This window comes from Mustela nivalis, assembly GCF_964662115.1.
Source record: "Mustela nivalis genome assembly, chromosome: 2".
In the NCBI taxonomy this organism is placed as follows: Eukaryota; Metazoa; Chordata; class Mammalia; order Carnivora; family Mustelidae; genus Mustela; species Mustela nivalis.
In genome coordinates this window covers 178,659,495-178,680,517 of record NC_139021.1, presented here as the reverse complement: position 1 = coordinate 178,680,517, position 21,023 = coordinate 178,659,495, and the positions used below count along the sequence as shown (strand labels likewise).

General features: G+C 45.9%; 1 protein-coding gene across 2 annotated transcripts in view; it reads right to left on the bottom strand.

The window, feature by feature from the left end:
• The window catches only part of ACADSB (acyl-CoA dehydrogenase short/branched chain), a 40,801-nt gene that overhangs the window by 5,955 nt on the left and 13,823 nt on the right, over nt 1-21,023 (bottom strand). Inside the window, exons 2-9 of one of the 2 annotated variants that reach the window (XM_082722725.1) lie at nt 11,778-11,937; nt 11,459-11,559; nt 8,498-8,704; nt 7,829-7,999; nt 6,970-7,095; nt 5,192-5,284; nt 2,356-2,445; nt 558-695 (exon numbers count right to left, since the gene is read on the bottom strand). In XM_082722725.1, the coding sequence (XP_082578851.1) occupies nt 558-695; nt 2,356-2,445; nt 5,192-5,284; nt 6,970-7,095; nt 7,829-7,999; nt 8,498-8,704; nt 11,459-11,559; nt 11,778-11,937 (1,086 nt within the window). The remainder of the gene's footprint in view (nt 1-557; nt 696-2,355; nt 2,446-5,191; nt 5,285-6,969; nt 7,096-7,828; nt 8,000-8,497; nt 8,705-11,458; nt 11,560-11,777; nt 11,938-21,023) is intronic. The other variant, XM_082722724.1, reaches the window with a different exon arrangement.

Below are 21,023 nucleotides of genomic sequence, written 5' to 3'. Positions count from 1 at the left end.
GTGGGAGCTGAAACTGGGGGGCTGAGCGGTTAAGGAACTACTCCAAGCTACGGAGTGACGAAGACAAGCGACAGAGGCTGGGACCTAGCACTCGGTGACCTGGCAAGATCTCCAGCCAGCATCTACCGGGTTAACCGGAGAAGGCGTGAGGCATCAACAGAAAGCATTCCCTCAAAACGTGAACAGTCTCTTCCTGGGGTTTTTACTTCGCGTGATCTCCCCTGGTATTCACTTTGCCCGAACCAGAGGCACCAGGAGAGGGAGACCACATTCAGATGGAGCTGACGGAGGGACTCGTGATGCGTGTTCTACCCCAACTGTGTGACTCGGTTTCCACTGAAGAGCCCGTGATAACACCGAGACCTCATAGAATTAAAGCACTTTTCCATGAAAGGCTTGCGATTTTGCTTTTCTGTTGTAGGAACCGCAAAGTCTATGCTATTTTACTTGAAAAACAAATGCTCAATCAATACTAAGTGGAAAGGTTCATACATACATAATGGGGGAGTGGAGGAGAAGAAGGCTGAATTATGGATTTCGGTTGTTTGTTGTTTTACCTCTGATGCATAGTATTTGGCCATCGATGCTTCTTTTATGAACGGCTTTCCAGCTTCTAAAAGCCTGGCAGTGTTGTACGTCAGCAATCTCGCAGCTTCCAGCTGAGTGGCAACGTGAGCCACTTGGTGTTGGAGCCCCTGGAAATTCGGGCCCGTTAGAGAATTATGATGTCTGAAAAAATAGCTTATCCTCAAAGTCTTGCCTGGATGTGGAACACTGACAGGATGAAAATATACCCCCGAAATGGAATTTGCTTTCATTTCATAGAAATACTTAAAAATCTGCAATCTACAAGGAAACGGATCTAGAAAACATTCAAAGTTCATGTAATTCTGTAAAACTGTCAAGATTTAAAAAATAATCACAGAATTAGGTTTAACAATGTGTTATATTTAATAATCAATTTAAACCCGTTTTAGGATCAAAATGAAGCTTCACAGTTTTCTTTTAATTACCCACACCCAGCATCTTAGAAGGGTCACGATTACCCCTGTCGGTTCACCTGGCGCCGTATCCCTCCCTCACCAACTCCACAGACTCAGAAACATTGTTTTCTCTGTACAAAGGAGATCTAAAGCTTGCCACAAACTGTCTTCATATTCTGTCCCTTTCCTTGCGATCTCTGTGGCAGCTGGCTCCGAGAAAGTACTCTAGCATAATTAAATGAAAATAGGACCAGAAGCCAAGACGAAACACCTATGGTTTGACACCTGATGTCCTTGGGAACTCAATCTCCAGGGGCTTCTGCTTCCCGTGGCTAAGATGCAAGGACAGCACGGGCTATGGGGGTTCCTGGCCAGGCCTGCCACGCTCAGTCTTTCCAGGCCTTGAACTGACCGCGTACACTCACACTGTGCCCAGAATCTGTACGCACAGGCAATCTGTGCGTGCTTGTGTAAGGTCAAGTCCTTATCGCAGCGCCTGAAGACAACGCAGCACAACAGAGCCAGAAATGTAGTAAGAAATCGGACTTGGAGCCTAGAGCTGCCTACAGGGAGGTTTCACGAACATGTGAAACAGCTACTCTGGATTTTTAGGTAAAGTGCTTGAGTAAGCGCAGTAAGCTGCGGCTCCGGGCCTTCCCTAATCTGGCCAGGCTTCCACATGGACTGGAAGATGCCATGGCCCCCTACAGCCCCCATAACTGGGGAGCTCCGAGAAGCCACATCGTTAGACCAGGCCAGCTTCTTTCAACGCACTTGGCTGAGAACTTCTCATTTGACTCACTGCAGCAAACCGTACCTTCTGCTTTCAAGAAGTGTCCAAGTGTAGTCTTCGGAGGATTATTGTGTGGTTCCCGCAGAGGGCTCCTAATAAGTTTTCCCATTTACTGAGCACTCGTCCCACTCAGGCAACGTGCTACATACACCACACACCTCTCTGAGGCCAAGTCACCCTAGCATTACCTTTAGTTTAGAAATGGGGCAGTTGGGGCCGAGAGGGTGAGGTAACTTGCCCACGGCCTACAACTGGTAAGAGAGAGCTGGGATTTGAGCCCTGGGTGCCCGACTGCAGACCCCATGCCCTAGAACTTGGGAAGCAGTGCGGAGTCAACTGTAAAGTGCTCACTAAAAAGTCTGGAGTCATACCACAGGTGAGCCTCAAGGACGACTGTCCTACCCTTGGAGAAGGTCAAGGTGTTCACAGGTATGCGCCCTGAGACCTGTTCCTTCCTCCTCCCCACCTCTTCCATTAAGATCGCCCCGAGGGGACGCCCTCCAAGGCTTTATGGCACAGCTCTTCATTAACAGAAACCTCGAGAGGACGGCTTGAACGGAGAGGCTAATAATCACATACCTGAAAATCAAATATCCTTTTGCCAAACTGCATCCTTTCTTTCATGTAGGGAATAGTGTAGTCAAAGCACCCTTGGGCCAGTCCCAGCATCTGTTCAAAAAAAAAGAGCAGGATTTCTTATTTTGTTATTAAGTTTATGCTTTTAATTATTCAGGGGATACATTCCTTTTATAGGCAAATTGAGTCATTGTGGGCAGGGGAAGAACTGGAGGCACCAAGCGGTACCTTCACCCACTGCATTTGTAGAACTTAACTTCCAGGGACTGGGAGAAGATGCGAGAAATCATTCGAGTGGTTTCATATAAATGTGGGTCTATTTAATTCTAGCAGAGGTGAGTCTCAGGCTTGGCTCTGCTCCTACCACGAGGTTACTTCGAAGGGAGCTCTTCATTTAAACTCTGCTTCTCCAGGCATAAAGCAAGCCCTGGAAATGCCGCTCTCAACTGGCCTTGAAGACTACAGAGTAGCTCCCTCTAGTCTTTCTAGAAGGCCAGTGTGGAAGGTCACTTCCTAACCTTCTATCTTCCTGTCCGTGTTGCATACTATAAGGATTAATAAACGCTTCAGGGAAAGGGCACTAGAACATAAAAGAACAGGGTTTCCCAACCCCAGCTACACATTAGGTCCATCTGTGGGAACTTGATTAAAAAAAGCGACGTGAGGTGTCTAAGAACTGAAGGCTTGGAGTGGAGGGCCTGAGTGGCCGAGGTGTCAGGGTTTTCAGACCTGAACGGTTTCCTGCAGGGTTACACTGAGAGCACCCGGTAAAGACGGGGACTTATGCACGGGAACCAGTCAGGCCTGCTGGCAAGCTCAGCTCAACGGTCTCATTGCTAACCGACCTACTGACCCGTTCAAGCTCAGAAATGGTTGCTCCCTTCCAACACTAGGTGGCCATGAAGTCACTGTCCCGCATGATGTCAACTATATGGGTTTTAGAAAAAGAATTAAGAAACAAAACAAAACAAACAAACAAAAAAAACAGTTGGGACGCCTGGGTGGCTCAGTTGGTTAAGCAGCTGCCTTCTGCTCGGGTCATGATCCCAGCGTCCTGGGATCGAGTCCCACATCGGGCTCCTTGCTCAGCAGGGAGCCTGCTTCTCCCTCTGCCTCTGCCTGCCATTCTGTCTGCCTGTGCTCGCTTTCTCCCCCCCCCCTGATAAATAAATAAAAATCTTAAAAAACAAACAAACAAACAAAAAACAGTGAAAGCTTTGGGGGAAACGCCCACAAACTTATCAATATTTTATTAGTGTTCATTACATTTTCCTTCAACCTTTTGTTTTGAATTTCCTGGAGAACAGAATATCAAACTAAAACTGATTAAAGGACACCATCCCCCGCAAAACCCAAACTTCGGTGAGGCACCAACCCTCTGCACTTGGGGCTGAGATAAGATGAGGTCACCAAACTCAGGACTAACGTTTATGGCATGCAGATAATATCCTAAAAATGACCTGTTGTCAGTCACAATAGGCTTCTCCATCTCTGTAAGACGTTTTCACTATCAATAACGAAAAACTAAATGGTCTTTGGCTGCAGTTTTGAGGACAGACACCTTCAGTTTGCTATAATTTGTGACTCTTTCTCTAAAAGGGATCCACAGTGTTAACCAAGAAATGGTAACTACCTGACCTTAACTTTTAATTAGGTTATATGATAACTTGGAGTAATCAGATGAAAGCCCAGGCTGTGTATTTTACTACCGGAAGATCTATATTATTTCTATATCTGAGAACAAGGAGATCTAGTCCTACAGTTTTTAATGTCGTATCTGATGAAACGGAATCACAGGAAAACATTAAAAAGAAAAAATAAGCCATTTCTCTCATTTTCTAGCTTTGTGAGAATCATGGGTTAAGTTTTGATCTTAGGATGTTTTGTTAGCAAATTAACAGCAGCAGAAAAAACATGTAGAGGGATACTACAACATCTAACTATACCAATGGCTTTAAAATCTAAATGCTGTTAGTTTTTGAATTCGGGATATTTGGTGATTAAAAATAAACAAATATATTCTACAAAATGACATTAAAAAAAAAAGATTTTATTTTTAAGTAACCTCTTCATTCAATGTGGGGCTTGAACTTGTAACTCCAAGATCAAGAATCACGTGCTCCGCCAACTGAGCCAGCCAGGCGCCCCCAAAATGACATTTATAATAAAACCAGATGCTATTAATTGTGTTAATCAAGAAAGCAACCGATCTCACTTCATAGAACAATGTAATGTGCATTATAAAGGGCAAATTTGGTTAAAAAATGGAATAGTTCTCATCGTATATATCTGTCTAATTATGGCTATTTTATTTCAAGCACCACAAACACAAGATTGCCTGATTTTCACAGGCAAAACGCTAAGCAGCAAATCTTTCATTCTTTACAGATTACAGACCCTCACTACACAGAATATCAGGTATTCTTAATTAAAAAAATTTCCTTCTAGAATGAACTTCAAAAACTGAAAAGGCGATTTTTTCCCAAAGACACATTTAATTTACAATATATTTGAGAAGTTATCGATCCAGGTATTGGATAATACTTAACATTCTCAAAGCAGAAAAAGCGTCACCACTGAGCCATTGTTTGGTTCTCAGGACATTACATAATTGACCCAAGCGGGATATGAAAGAAACCAGTCAGAAGCCATTTCTTCCCCACACGGAAGGGAAGGGCGCCATCTTGTGTTCACGAGCTTCCAACACTCAACAGTTTTTCTTACCCTCCCTCCCTCCCTCCCTCCCTCACTCTCTTCCTTCCTTCGCACTTTTTCTTTCTACCTTTTAATTGACCCACACTGTGGAAGAGTCAAGCAGTTTGGCTAAAACGTGACTAACCTGTGCAGCAACTCCTATTCTGCCTTCATTAAGACTCCCTATGGCATACTTATAGCCCTGTCCAATTTGTCCCAGGATATTGGCTTCTGGAACCTGAAAGGAAAAATGTGCAGTTATTTCTACATTTAATTTTACATAATTCGTTTTGATTACACAGGTTTATATACACAACATCCCCAATTTGTGTGACAGGACTCTAGCCCAGGACTTCATGAGCTCCAAGGCTACCCGTAGTCTCTGTCTCCTCCTCGGCTTCTCACAAAGCTCTGGGAGAGGACAGGACTCACGTCAGTGCTGTTTGCTATTGCTTCTGCTAGTGCCCAGCACAGGCACGTGTTGAACAAATGAATGGATCTAGAAAAAGGGACTCTCGTACAATCCATCAATAACAGATGAATAATCACTTTCCCCAGTTCCTAACTGTATGCTATGGCGAGATAGGACATACTGGGAATTACACAAAACATGTAAGTACTTGGCTAAATCAAGGGTATCCAACCCTTCTTCTGCTGCCACTATCATCCCTGTAAAAATCACCTGAGGTGAGCGCGCACGCACACAGACACACACACGCAAGAGCATATGAGGGAGAGGCGGAAGGAGAGAAGAAACAGATTAAAATGTTTATTCGTAATTAAAAATAATGTAGACTGAGAACAATAAAACAATCCATTTAGCTTTATAACCTCAAGAGAGGGAGTGGGCAGAACAGAGAAAGAAAGGGCAGGCAGGAAGGAAGCCAGTCTGGGGCAATTAGTGAGGCTGGACCATCCGTCTGCAAAGCCAGCCCGTGCGTGCGCACGCTCCCTCATGAACCAAAGGATCAAGTTGTAATACGAGTGATAAGAAGCCTGTCACAACCTGTTCTACCCATGCCAAGTTCTAAAGCATAACATTCTAGCAGTCTTCTCTTTCTCACTTTAAAAAGAAAAAAAAATTCAATGTAATTAACATATACTGAATTATTAGTTTCAGAGATGGAGGTCAGTGATTCATCAGTTGCATGTAACAGCCACGCTCATTCCATCACTTCATGCCCTCCTTGGTGCCCATCCCCCAGTCACCCCATTCCCCTACCCCTCGCCCCTCCAGCAGCCCCATTTGTTCCCTAGAGTTAAGAGTCTCTGATGTTTTTTTTGTTTGTTTAAGATTTTATTTATTTGAAAGAGAGAGAGAGACAGCGAGAGAGGGAACACAAGCAGGGGGAGTGGAAGAGGGAGAAGCAGGCTTCCTGCTGAGCAGGGAGCCCGTTGCTGCAGGGCTGGAACCTAGGACCCTGAGATCATGACCTGAGCCAAACGCAGACACTCAACGACTGAGCCACCCAAGTGCCCCAGGAGTCTCTGATGGTTTGTCTCCCTCTGATTTCATCTTATTTCTCTCCCTCACTTTTAACAGATTCCACTCTAAACTGTGGGGCGCTGCCTCATGGGTTCTCAGGCTCATTGAGCAACATCCCCACCTTGTGGCCTGTGGTAGACCCACACCACACGTCTGTCTTTGAAGTCAGTATCAAGTTTATAAAGTATAAATGGTTCACAGGCATATAAATTAAAAAGTATAAACGGGATTAATCCTTAGCATTGGCTCTGTGGCCAGCTGCTAGGCAGAGAAGTTCCCCTCTTTGCCTAAACTCTTGTGAAAAGTACATTTAGTCAAGAGCTCACCTAAGAACGTCCTACACGTGCTCAATAAGGTGACCCTTTTCTCACACATCTACAGTTCCATGCATCGCTTATTTCATGCCAGTCTTTTGCTGGAAATTCTAAGATACCCACCTTGACGTTTTCAAATGTTAATGGGCACGTGGAAGAAGCTCTAATCCCCATTTTGTTTTCTGCTTTCCCTATGTGAAGGCCTTCAGTGTCCCGATCTACTAAGAAGCAGGTAATTCCTTTATATCCCTAAAAAGAAGATTCAAAATGCTGATTAAAAAAAATGCTATTGCCACACTTTAACTCGTATGATCCCTTGTTTCCAAGAGTTGAAAGTTGACAGAAAACTAAAACTGAACTTTGGCATTAATATTAATGGACTCAGAGCTGCAACACGTGCATTAGGAAACTTGGAAAACACTAGATTTGCAATTAAGAAGTCTATAATTTCTTTTACTTTTCCAGAAAGCATTATGGCTATTAAAATTATTAAGATACACTAAAGTATCATGTGACCATGAGCATTCCATGTTCTAAACTTCATTTGTTAAGTATGTTCAAATTTCAAAATTTAATTCAATTAAATGTTATGTCAGAGAAAGGACAATCAAATGTACTTACCTTTTTGTCATATACCTATTTTCCAACTAAACCAAATATTCTTAAAATGAATGTAGTAAGTAGGTACTTAAATTCATCCTCAAATAGAAAATGTGAAATCCTACAAAACGAAAGGTTAGCTTCTGATATAACATATTTGGTGGCAATGAATAAACAGACTTCTGTGTAGTTACTAATCACATCAACTGTATATATTCGGGGAGAACAGTAAATAAGAGGCTGAAAAGATGTCAGTTATCTAACTTTTCAGTACTGAGGAGAATGAGGACTTTAAGACAAAGCTGTAAAAAGGAAATGCAGGCAGGAAAGAGCCACGAGAGAAGAGGCTGGGGTGGGGGAGAACTCCTGCTTTCCAACTTACAAGGTCAGGGTTGACGTTGGCCATCACCAGGAAGATCCCTGCGTATTCGGAATTGCTGATCCACATCTTTGATCCGTTGATGACGTAATAGTTTCCCTTTTTATCAGCTCTGGTCTTCAAAGCAAATAAATCACTACCGGCTCCAGCCTCTGAAAGACAGACACTTCCAACCTACATATGCAAGCAGAAAAAATTCTAAGTTATTAACTGTGTCTGTACTGTGCATAACAAATACGTTAGTAAAATAAACAAGTGTCATTTAAAGCTTTAGCCACTTTTAAAAGCCTGTACTTATCAGAATCATAATTATATTTCCAAAGTGTTACTTTCTAATATATACCCTACTACTTGTCTAAGATTTAAAGATATAAGTGCACAGATTCAATGTTAAATTTAATTAAATTCGTTCTAGTAATTGCAGTTTTCTAGACATCTCACTGTAAATGAAACCACCAACCAAAGTATGAAGGAAATAGAACTGGGGCCAAAAGAAAAAAAAAAAAAAAGTTTTTTCGTCTGCTGATTATTCTCTGAATTTCCAAACAGAAATAAGAGGCAGAGTACACTGAACGGTACTGTGCTGTCAACATTGCAGAGTCAACATTGTAGCTGGAGGTGTCCCAAGTTTAACAGAGATCAGATTCATTTCAACAACTCCTGTGGACTCACTTGTTCTGTCGCAAGCTTGGTCAAATAGGTAGCTTTTTGTTCTTCTGTTCCATATTTTCTAATCAGATTGTTAATTACTGTGTTCTGGATGTCACATACCAAGGCCACAGATGCATCAACTTTGGCTAATTCCTCTATCGCTAGGATAGAGGAAAAAAAGGAAGCTCCTGTTCCTCCATATTTTGTTTCAATTTCAATACCCATCAACTGAAAGGAAAAACAAGGAAACAGATTAAGAAAGCTATTTTCTTTATTTTTTTTTATGATTTTATTTATTTATTTGACAGAGAGAGAGAGAGCACTAACAGGGATAGCAGCAGAGGGAGAGGAAGCAGCGGACTCCCCACTGAGCAGGAAGCCAGATGTGGGACTTGATTTCAGGACCCTGGGATCATGACCTGAGCCAAAGGCAGACACTTTACCCACTGAGCCACCCAGATGCTCCAAGACAGCTAATTTTCATATGGGAAAATTTCTCGCAAGAACAAGTTCAAAATTAAATTTTAACTACATAAATTCCTAATTTTAAAACTCTGTATGTAGGGGCGCCTGGGTGGCTCAGTGGGTTAAGCCTCTGCCTTCATCTCAGGTCATGATCCCAGGGTCCTGGGATCAAGCCCCACATCGGGTTCTCTGCTCAGCAGGGAGCCTGTTTCCCCTTCTCTCTGCCTGCCTCTCTGCCTGCTTGTGATTTCTGTCAAATCAATCAATAAAAACTTAAAAAAAAAAGTCTATTTGTACATTTTATTTTAATTTGGCATGGCTTTTGTACTATCTTGTAAGTAACAAAAACTAGAGTGGAAGCCGTACCTCTCTGAAAAGGAAGTGGTTATAAGCTAGAATTGCCATTTGTTTCCTTGTGGTATCTGAAACACAAGAATCTGTAAAATGCTTTGAAGGATGATGGAGGCGAAGAAGGAGAAAGTGTCTCGGGCAGCAAGGACCTGGAGGCAGGCAGTGCGGCACAATCCCTTTAGACAGGCTCCTTGCCTTGACTCCTTCAGCCAAGCTAGTAACTGAGGGATCGCTCCTTCTGGGACATTCTAGGTGGTTAGCAGACATCTGGTGGTGTTTCCCCAAACCCCAACAGACAAGGTGGAAGGGGCCTGGTGAACAGGACCAGATGCCGGCCAAGCTTTCCAAGGACTGTCTGTATTCAGCAGCTACTCCTAAGTCTGGACCGTGAAACTCCCGCAGTTCTGTTTTTCTCAGAAAGTCCCCATTTCAGAAGGAGCATGTGTGTACGTGTAATTCATGCCCCAAAGCTGTGCACAGATAAAAGGATAATGCAGCTTTCTATTCTGCCCAGCCGCTTCTGGAATCACAGCGAGCTACTGTCTGGGTCCCAGCGGTCAGGGTCAGCAGAGGGGAAGGCTGGGGTGAGATCCAGGAATGATGTTCTACGAGGAAGCACCGAAGGAAGAGGGCACGGCGGCAATCCGAAGCTGCCATCATCAGGATGGCGAAGAGCTGTCGCCACACTGCTTCTCCCAAAAAGTCACCGGTTTTCCCTCCGTGGGAAAGACCGTGTTTGTTGGCGACTGCTACAGCAGGGGACCGCACAGGAACAGGAGGAGGCTCAGAAGAGCTGGTGTAGGAGGTGCCACCAAGTGGACTCTGCAGCTGGCATGACCCCTAAGCCAGGGCAGCTGGTGGGCTTCAGAGCACCCCGCCCGCAGGAAGCCCCCCCATCAGCAGAGTGAGGTTCAGCGCGCAGAACCCTAAGCCTTCTCAGAGCGGCCCAAGGGCTCTACCAACGCTGAAGATGAAGCCAGCCTGAGAAACGGGACCCCCAGATGCCACCGACCCCAGGGCTCCATTCAAGATGCCACATTCCCAAGCGTTTCATTGCCTAAGAAAAGGTAGAAAAATCACAACTAGGCAGGATAAAACAAAGCCGGTCTCTTCAAAACAGGACGAAGCAAAAACTATTCCCGTTGGGTGGAAAAGGCGGTATTTTTGCAGCAGGATGACAGACTAAATTTTAGCCCATGGCTCCAAAGAGGAACTACCCGTCCTGGGATATCCCATATTCACAATGAAAGGGAAACGTCACTCGACATCACTTGCTACGGAGAGGGAGAGATGATGAGTGAGGGCAGTGATTCTGAAAACGTTCCCCTTCAGCCGCCATGCGGATAACCTACCGCTGGGGCGCTCTACTGTCACCCGGGGCGTCTACTGGGCTTCTAGTCAAGGGCTCTGGGACTTAGGGCGCTGGAAGCCGGGGTCCCTGGTTGGTGCGGAATTCAGAGGTCGCCTCCGCATCTAAGTTTGTGGGGTGCAGAGGGACTTGGGTGGGATACAGGGTCTACTGTGAAGTCTCACTAAAATCCTCTTCTTAATCCTGGTGGTTGTTGAGGGAGGCCACCCCATGTTGGGGGGCAGTCCTGTACACTGAGCAGGACCCCGACCTCTACCCCCCCAGGTGCCAGCATCACCCCCAGTTGTGAACACCAAAAGTGTCTCCAGAGACTGCCAGATGTCTCTTGGGGGACAAAAACAGCCTCCGGTTGGGGACCATAGGTGTAAAGAAATCACTCTCTCTTGCTTCTTAAAAAGCACAGTATTTCTAACTCAAAACGCTAAGTCAATTTAAAAGAAACTTTGAGCCAGGATCTCAAACTAAAAGAGGACACAGAGGGGCACCCAGGTGGCTCAGTCGGTGGAGCGTCTGCCTTCCAGGATCTCGGGGTCCTGGGATCGAGCCCCGCGTCGGGCTTCCTGCTCAGCGGAGAGCCTGCTTCTCCCTCTCCCTCTGCCCCTCCCCGCTGCTCATGTTCTGTCTCTCAAAAATAAAAAATGAAAATCTTTAAAAGAGAACACAGATAATTTTGACTAGGAAAAGAAGAGTTCATTAAGTCGTCCTGACAGTTCCTGCATTTAGTCACATGCATACATTTGAATGCTGGACAGTACTTATAGGAAAGTTTGAAATGGGAAGAATTATAAAGTATATACCCCTTGTTGAAACAGTCCTTGTATTATCGATATGTCCATTTTTGAATTCTCATCCATGGTTGAAACCAGAGGAGCAACCCGTTCCTGGGCAAATTTTTTAACTGTAGGGGGAAAAAATACTGTTAAGTCTTTACTCTTTTAATAGGATAGGTTTTACTTTTTTTCCAAAAAAAAAAAAAAATTTTTTTTTTAAATTAATGTGAAAAAATTCCATTTACAAACTGAGGTGAACACACCCCCTAGGCCCGTCATGGGATTTCACACCAGACCCAGCTGGTGACCAGAGGGATCTGGAGGGCACACCGGGCCTGGTACTCACCAGCATCCTTTATCATCATCTCCTCATCTGTAAACATCTGCAGCGGAGCACAGAACAGCCCAGGGGTTATTGTACTGAGGAGAGCTTCTGACTGGGAAGACTTTAGGACATGGGGTGGAGTTTTCCAAGAAGACAGGCAAGTTGGGAAGTTTCTTCTTAGCTGTGGGAACAGTCCCATGGAACAGGGGACACACACACCCCAAAAGTAAAGAGAAGTAGGTGAACATAGGTTTCTTCGGAATTAACTTTATAACCCCTTCTTACCTCTTGTGTCACCAAAAGAGGAGTGGAAGCTCTCACATTTTAAAATTCACTGTCTTGTGAACAAAAACAATTCCTTTTTAACATTACGTCCTTTTTTTTTTTTTTTAAAGATTTTATTTATTTATTTGAGAGAGAGAGATCACAAGTAGGCAGAGAGGCAGGCAGAGAGAGAAAGAGGAGGAAACAGGCTCCCTGCTGAGCAGAGAGTCCGATGTGGGACTCGATCCCAGGACCCTGAGATCATGACCTGAGCCGAAGGCAGCGGCTTAACCCACTGAGCCACCCAGGCGCCCCTAACATTACGTCCTTTATCCAAGCAATAAGCTCTTCTAACTCAACAAATTTCCCAGAGCATTACCTTTTACCCTCAAGCAAACAGAACTTTGGGGGGGGGGATGGGTGAGCCTGGTGGCGGGTATGAGGAGGGCACGGACTGCACAGAGCACTGGCTGTTACACACAAACAATGAATCTTGGAACACTGTTTCAAGAACTAATGATGTACGCTATGGTGACTAATACAATAAATAAAAATTAATTAAAAAAAAAAAGAAAACAAAACTTTCTAGGTGGAACTCTTTCTTTCTTTAAAGATTTATTTATTTATTGGGGGGGGGGCAGAGTGAGAGAAAGAATCTTCAGCAGACTCTGTACTGAGCACGGAGCCCCACCTGGGGCTCCATCCCCCAACCCTGAGACCGTGACCTGAGCCGAAATCATGAGTCAGAGGCTCAACTGACTGTGCCACGCAGGTGCCCCAGAACTCCTTCTCAAAATGTCGCATTTCATGGACTTCTTTGGAGGGGAACCCGAATGTAATAACAGTATGGGGGGGACCATGGCAAAGAGCGTCATCAAGTGGCGCGGGAACAGGTGAGGGCGTGGGAGCTGTCCTGACCTGTCCAGGGTGGCTGCAGGCACCAGGGCTCTCCTGGTTCTCCTGACTAGTTCTGTGTTTCAGCTTCTCATCAGGAAGAGATGGTACAGCATCAGGGTTAAGGAAACAGGCTCTGCGGGCTGAAAGAACTAGTTTCCAATCTGGCATCTGGTATTTAGCAGCCAAGTGAACTGGGGCCAACGATTTCAACCTCAGGTAAAACCTCTCTGTTTCTTACCCTGAAACGTGTAGACCATCATCTTGAGTTTTGTGAGGACTAATGCAGTAACCCATGCCATGAAGGGTTTGGTAAGGCATCGGCTGGCTGTACAGCAAGAGCTTGGCAGATGGTCATGACTTTCTACTGGGACCTGGGAGAACACGGGGTGGCAGTCCTAATGGAGGCAGTCCCAGCCGCCGCCGCAGAGTCAAACTGGAAGGGGAACTCTTCCAGCCATGGGCGTGTCCCCCTGCTGCTACGTCCCTGATGCTTCAAACCTGCCAACTGCTGTTCAAACAATGGATTTACTCCCATTTCGTTGAAAAAAGAAACCATCCCATTTCAAATGCTTGCTGTATTCTTCCAATTTTATTTTGTAAACAAACAAGTTATTAGTCTTTTTTTTTTTTAATTTTTTAAAGATTTTTATTTATTTGACAGAGAGAGATCACAAGCAGGCAGAGAGGCAGGCAGAGAGAGAGAGAGGAGGAAGCAGGCTCCCTGCTGAGCAGAGAGCCCGATGCGGGACTCGATCCCAGGACCCTGAGATCATGACCTGAGCCGAAGGCAGCGGCTTAACCCACTGAGCCACCCAGGCGCCCCACAAGTTATTAGTCTTTGTAGGTTCACTAAAAACAGGCTAAGTGAAAGACGCCAGCTACCAAAGATCACATGTTATAGAATCCTATCTATATAAATTTTCGGAAAAGACTAAGCCACAGAGATAGAAACTATAGCAGTTGCCTGATGCTGGTGTGGGGGCTGGGGGAGACGGTTCTACAATTCCATAAATGAACAGCAAAGCATTTCATTATACACTTTAAAAGAATGAATTTTACGGTATGTAAATTCTACTTCAATAAAGCTGCTGGAAAAAAAAGAATTAATGTTTTCCTTTCATTCAACAAGATTTAAAAACAAACATTCTGGGCATCTGACAATTGCCTGAGAGCGCAGGATACCAGGGGGAATTCTATAAGGCTCATGGAACAGGGAACAGGCAAGAGTAAAGCCAAGTTTTGCAGGATTAAAAACCATACATGGTGTTAAAAAAAGAAGAAAAAAAGCAAATATAACAGTATACTGCAATGTATTTTTTCTCAATAGTTTTGCTTACACATGGAAATGCTTATTGATAAAAACAAAACAAAAGAAAACATGAGTCACTATGTTTGAAACCGCTGTTGATCTTTCCCACACTTGGTTTTGTGGTTAATGTGCCCAGGAGTCTGTGTACTCTTCTCCAGATTCAGAAGCGAAAACAAACATTGGCCAGTTAGAAGAAAAATGTGTGTCTCTCAATTTTGTAATTAATTTTGTTTTGTTTGCAGAAGTAGGAGGCAGATAGTTCAGGGCAAAGTTGTATGGAACATTTTCACCTTGTTAAGACACCTGGTTGGGCAAGGAACACTTTGGACCAGAAGGAAGGAAGGTAGTAACGTCTTCTCCCCGACGAAACAGATGGAAGAACCACGGCTAAGGAGGAAGGAGGCAAGAAATGGAGGTGCACAGGGGCTTTAGGACTTTAGGAGGTGAGCAGTGGTGCTAAAAAGCATCAGGACAGAATGTGATCAGTACGGAAGGCACCAAGGACAGATGGGCCTGGGCGACGGGGGGGTTACCGAGAAGGAGGCGGTGGGTGGGCAAGTCCTGCATGGGGCCCTCCACAGACTTAGGAATTCGTGAGACAAGGAGCCAACTAATCTCCTCCACAAAACGATCAGGAAACTAGCCGGTTACATTTGCAAACTCCAACACGTTGCCCTCCATTCTTCTTTCTAGGGGAGATTATTCACTGCACGAGACTCCCCTACAGAGTTCTTCGTCTCTCTGAGTCAACCCATCACCTTTGTACTGAGTTTCACAGAAAGCCCACCACGGAGAAACCCGAGAAGCCAGCAGGTATGATGATAATACCCAGCTGTTCCTGCTTGACACCGCTGTGACCCGCTGAGTCTAAAAATTGCTAAAAAAAACTACTACTTAGTCTAAAAATTGTGTATGACTGTTGGACACATAACAATTACTTTATTTTATTTCTTTTTAAAGATTCTCTGTATTCATTTAGAAAGAGTGAGAGAGAGGCAGAGAGAAGCCCAAGCAGACTCCACGCTGAGTGTAGAGCCTGAGGCAGGACTCGATCTCAAAACCCTGAGATCATGACCCAAGCCGAAATCAAGAGCTGGATGCTTAACTGACTGAGCCACCCAGGTGCCCTGACACATAAGAATTATTTTAGACTCAGGAGACCACAGAGGTGAATGTGCTTTACAAAGTGGGTAGTGGCATAGGGAGGCAGGGTGAGCTTACATATAACACAACGGCTATACCCTAAGCAGATGGGATCCCTTTTAACCAAACGTTACAACTGAACGTTATGTCCTATCATTTCGGGCAGAAAAAAAAAAAAAGTTCCTTTTAGTAGGACAGTCTTTAATAAAGGAAACATTTCCCTGCCTTGCCTTTAAACCCACAGTCCGAGGTTTCGATGATGATTTTCAACCGTTCCTGCCCCTCGGTGTTGACCTCAGCCTCTGCAGCGCTGGGATCCACTCCATCAAAATGATTTTCCACAGTTATAACCCTTTGCACCACATCATCACATTTTTTTGTATAGAGCAGCAATCGCTACTTGAGTGGAATCCTAGTTATTTATGCCTTGCCAAGTACTTCTTGTAGCTCGAGTCTGATCTGTTTCTGACTCAATGGACCAGAGTTCTGCTGCCCTTACTAGTACTGATGATCAAACCTGGGGTCTGCGAACTCCAGGTTCGCAGTGAACTCCAGTGAAGCCTGTGAACTTGGGTGGGGGAAATTATATCTTTATTTCACTAACCTCTAACCTAAGTCAAACATTTCCTTCAGTCGCGAAACGGAGGCCCCAAGTTACATGCTGTCTGCGACTGTCACGGAGAGAAATTACAGGTATTTTTATATCAAATAACAGCTGGTGCACAGATCTTGAGGTACCTCCCGACTTCAAACCTGCTGACCTGTTACCAGATCTTATTAAAGAAACACTTATTACTATTATCACAATTAAAAACATTTTTATGGCTTTTTATAACTGGGTTCCTTTGTAATCCTGCATAGTTTATGCCTTTTAAAACGTTTTAAGAAAGGGTCTATTAAACTTCACTATATTGCTGGATACCTTTCCTCCACAGCACACGAAACGATAAAGAACCCCGGACTGCTGAATGTTCTGGTAGATTTTTTGCTAAACTCATTAAGCTTAGCTGTTGGGAGTCATAACCCTTCTCCATTATGTCCCAGCATAATGGAATATCCTTCCAAACATCCTTTGAGTGCCTTAAGTCTACAGGCTTTTACGATGCCCGAAAGGTAAAACGGGACACAGGAGAGAAGTTTGCTGACCTGCAAAGTCCCTCTTAGACTTTTCCAAAGGAAATGTTCTGATAGAACACAGAGGGCTCCACCTTAAATGCCTATACTCAGGGGTTCCTACCAGATGTGCCCTCCTGGGTCTCTCTTCTGCATGTGTGCACTAAGGCGTGGTCTTTCCCCCTTTGATTCCATCCCAGCACTCCAGAGTTCACGTTATCTTGTCTTCTTTTCTTACTAGTAACTTTTTTAAAAAGTTTTTTTAAAGATTTTATTTATTTTATTTATTTGACAGACAGAGATCACAAGCAGGCAGAGAGGCAGGCAGAGAGAGAGGAGGAAGCAGGCTCCCTGCTGAGCAAGAAGCCCGATGTGGGACTCCATCCCAGGACCCTGGGATCACAACCTAAGCTGAAGGCAGACGCTTCACCGACTGAGCGCCCCAGGCACCCCCTCACTGGTAACTTTCTGGTGGTGAGAAGCTTGGCTCTCACGATCTAGGATGACTTCCCTGTGCGAAGCTAGGGCACACGTACAGCCATCTGAGCAGTGCTACCCGTGCCGCTCTGAGAACAGATTTACCTGTCACGGTGCGGTGCTCATGTACAGCTCTTTTCATCTGTGGCCTTGGGGTACCTGTCAAAACACTGTTTCTGCACCTTCTTCCTTCCCTACCCCCTTTGTGGGGTGATGTGTCTCCTGTGATAATTGTGGGACCAACTGTAATGTGTGGGGTTTCCTCTCTCTCCTGCACCAACAATCTATTCTCCCACACCCGCCGGGTGTCCTTCCATTCAACCCAATTCCAACTCTATCTACCTAGAGATGGCATCGGGTCCCACAGGTCAAGGGGCTCCTGGTCCACTTCACAGCGCAGTGGCAAGCCCAGGCTGCCCCCCATGCTTCAGACCCACGGGCTACAAGACTACAGGTTCCTACCACCTGCTCCTCGGGGGTAGTCTTGTTCAGTCTACTAGAGAAGCTCACAGAACGGAGATTATTTGCTGGATTACTGGTTTATTATCAAAGGATAGACCTCAGGAACAGCCAGCGAAGAGAGGCATAGGGCCAGGTTGGGGGAAAGGGAGTGGAGCTTCCATACCGTCTGCTCGGGCACCCCTCTCCCAGCATCTCCCTGAGGGTGTTTATGGAGGCCAGATTGATTACATCAATGGCTGGCGGCAAGGAATTCAACCGTAAGCTCCTCTTCCTTCCCAGGAGGCTGGAGGGTCAAACTGTAAGGTCCTCTGATCATGAGGTTGGCCGCCCGCACCCTGCCCCCACCCTTGGTTGCAGTCCAGAGGTCACCTCATTAGCATAAGCCCAAGTGACTGGAAGGGGGTACCCAAGGGCACAACATGGTACAATGAGTACAACAAGGTACCCATTTCACCTTCAAGGTTCTCAGAGGACTTCAGGAACTGCAAGCAAGAGACCAAATGTTTTGGGGCGCCTGGGTGGCTCAGTCCGTGAAGCAGCTGCCTTCAGCTTGGGTGATGATCCTGGGGTCTTGGGATAGAGCCCCAGGTAGGGCTCCCTGCTTAGCGGGGAACCTGCTTCTCCCTCTTCCTCTGCCGTCCCTTCCTGTTTTGCCCACCCCCCCCCCAAACAAAGAAATCTTAAAAAAAAAAAAAAGGAGACCAAATATTTTAACAAAAGATGCTCTCTGCTCTGATTGCCCAGAAAACTCCCAAGGTTTGGGGAGCTGTGAGCCGAGAACCCTGAAGAAGACCCAGTATATATTTATTACAAATCTCAGTATCACTACTGGAAAGCAGTTAAGAGTCATCAGCCATAGCGGCTTTCCATCTCCCCCTTATATCTGGTTTGATTTTACTTTTATACATAAAATAAAATAGATTCTTTGTGGCATACACTTTAAAGGGCTTTGACAAAGGCACAGAGCTGTGTGCCCACCTCCCTCGCTCACCACCCAGCACTTCCATGGCTCCCAGATTCCTGGCGCTGTCCCTCTGCCATCAACTTCTCCCCAAGTCTGTCTCCCTGCACTTCCGATCATGACTCTAGCCATGACCACATACGGGACATGGTCAGGAGACACAGACGCGCACGTGGCCTCATTCAACTATAAATTCTTCGTCACTGACCTCCACTTACACCCTTTCCCATTCTCTAAAATGATTACAGGATCCCAAACCCCCCAAAGCTTCACCCCTTACTGTCAGCCAATGACTCACCTTCTATGGCAAACATAAATGCCAACAAATGGGAGTGACCTCAGCTTGCTGCCACCAAACCCACTTGGTGTCCTTATCCTTCTCCGCTCCTGGGACAATATAAATGACGTCCCCCCTCTTAAGAAAGGCCTGTGCTCGGACGCCTGGGGGACTCAGTTGGTTAAGCGTCTGCCTTGGGCTCAGATCATGATCTCGGGTACCTGGGATCCAGTCCTACTGGGGACTCCCTGCTCAGTGGGGAGCCTGCTTCCTCCCTCTCTCTTCCTCTCTCAAATAAATACAATCTTAAAAAAAAAAAAAAAAGGCCCGTCCCTCTGGCTCCCTATGTGTCCCACCCCCTCACCTCTGCAGGACCCTCAGCCCTCCCCCTGGGCGGCTCACATTCTCAGCGTGTTAATCCTCCTCGACTGTCCTCCACCTCGGTACCGCCCTCCCTCTCCGCCCCTGCAGAGCAGATGCTGCTGAAGCAGCGCCTCCCTCGCCCTCCAGGCCTCCTGAGCGCCCCAACCCGTGGCCAGCCCCCTCCCCGCAGGGGCTCCACCAGCTCTCCGTGCTGGCTCCGGCCTGCCTGCTCTCCACAGACGGAGTTCAGGTGGGCACCTCCTCCTCCTTCCAAATGCTCTCTCCTCCTTTTCGTCCTGTTCTCTCCCGCCAGTCTTGGTCTCCTGCTCTAGCTTTGCCCCCACCACCTGACCCTCGCGTGCTGAGGATGTTTGACAAAGACGCTCGCTCGCCCTAAGCCAAATGTGAGTCCGCTCCTGAGTCTCTCTAACTAGGCCCTGATCTTAGGCACCGTCCTTGGGCACTGCCCTTGGGCTGCTTAGTTCAGTTCTGGCGAGAACCCTGCTGGGTCAGCCTCATGAAAACACCAGCCCTCGGTATCTGATGGCTTTTGTGGTCTGCCTCCAGCAAGAATCCTGGTGAGTGTGAATGAATCTAGCAAGTGCTGGTGAGGGAGACTTTTTTCTACTCTTCAGGGTCCTTCTGGCTGGCTGAAGACTCCAGTTGAGAAGAGACAGATTAACAGGAGACAATCCAACTGAATGGCACAAGCACAGGCAGTGCACAGAGACATGGCAACTTCGAAGACAGGCAACACGGTGTTTCTGTGAGCTCAGGAGGGGCAGACGGCCGGGGCACGTGGAGAAGACCATTCGCAGGAAGGAGGAGGAAGATGTTTGGAAAACAAAAGATAGCCTTTTTTCTTTCTTTTTTTCTGGTGAGCTCTACACCCAATGTAGGACCCCAAGACCAAGAGTCACATGCTCTACTGACTTAGCCAGCCAGGCACCCCACAGGTTACTCTACTATGTACTCTTGATAGCTCTCTTCCTGGTACAAGCAGGCAGGTGAGGGGGAGGTAGAGAGCTTTTCCTGAACCTGCTGGGTTTTGGTTGCTTTTAACTCATAATAATGTTCATGCCAAGGTGGTCCATGTTCGGGTGGCCTGCCCCCAGCCTCGCCCTCAACCCCGCCCCCCCCACCAAGAATCTTGCTCAATCCTGTCATTCCTTCTTATAACCCTGTCGTTCCTTCTTAGTGATTTTCTATCCCCTGACTTGTTGGCTAGAAATCTCCATTTGTCCTTGTTGTACTTTGGTACTGAGCTTGATCTCACCTCCCTACTGCAAAAATCCCATGCAGAAGCCCCTCCTTGAATCAAGTCTTCCTTATCGTCTTTAACACAGGTCATGAATAATTTTTCTTTAAGTGGGAAGAAACTCTCCTGCTCTGCGGGTTGAGTGTAAAAACAGGTCTAATCTCTACTTAAGTGACAGTCCAGACCAAGGCCCAGCAATTCCCCTTTCGTTCATACGCATGAGTACACGCTTGCAAACAATGCAGTGAAATTTACAAAGGTGACAAATTAAAAATCCAATTTCTGTCAACAAAGGAATGCGTAAGTTGTATATGCATTCTGAAGAGGAGAAGAATTTGCCACGGCAAAAATGTGTCTGTTTGCCAGAAGGATTTTCTCGAGCTGGTTATTTGTAAGAAACAGCAGGGCAGCTCTGGAAACTGAGAACACGTCAGTCACACTTCTGCGGGAGGTGTTACTGCTCTACGTGTGTAAGAGAGATCTCCCTGTGTAAGCACGTCTTCCTCTCTGTGCCAGAACAGGTGAGCAGATCCCTAGAAAAGGCAAGGACATAAACCTGCATAACCACCCCACCCTTATTTACTGTGCTTTTCCTGGCAATCTCCCATAACCGTACCACCATTTGTATTTAGCTGGTAACAGTATTTAAGGGGATGGTGGCTTGGGCCATTTCAGAATCACTCCGTTTTCCTGGGTTTCTCCCATTCATACATAAGGTGTACAGGTTACTAAATTTGTTTGTA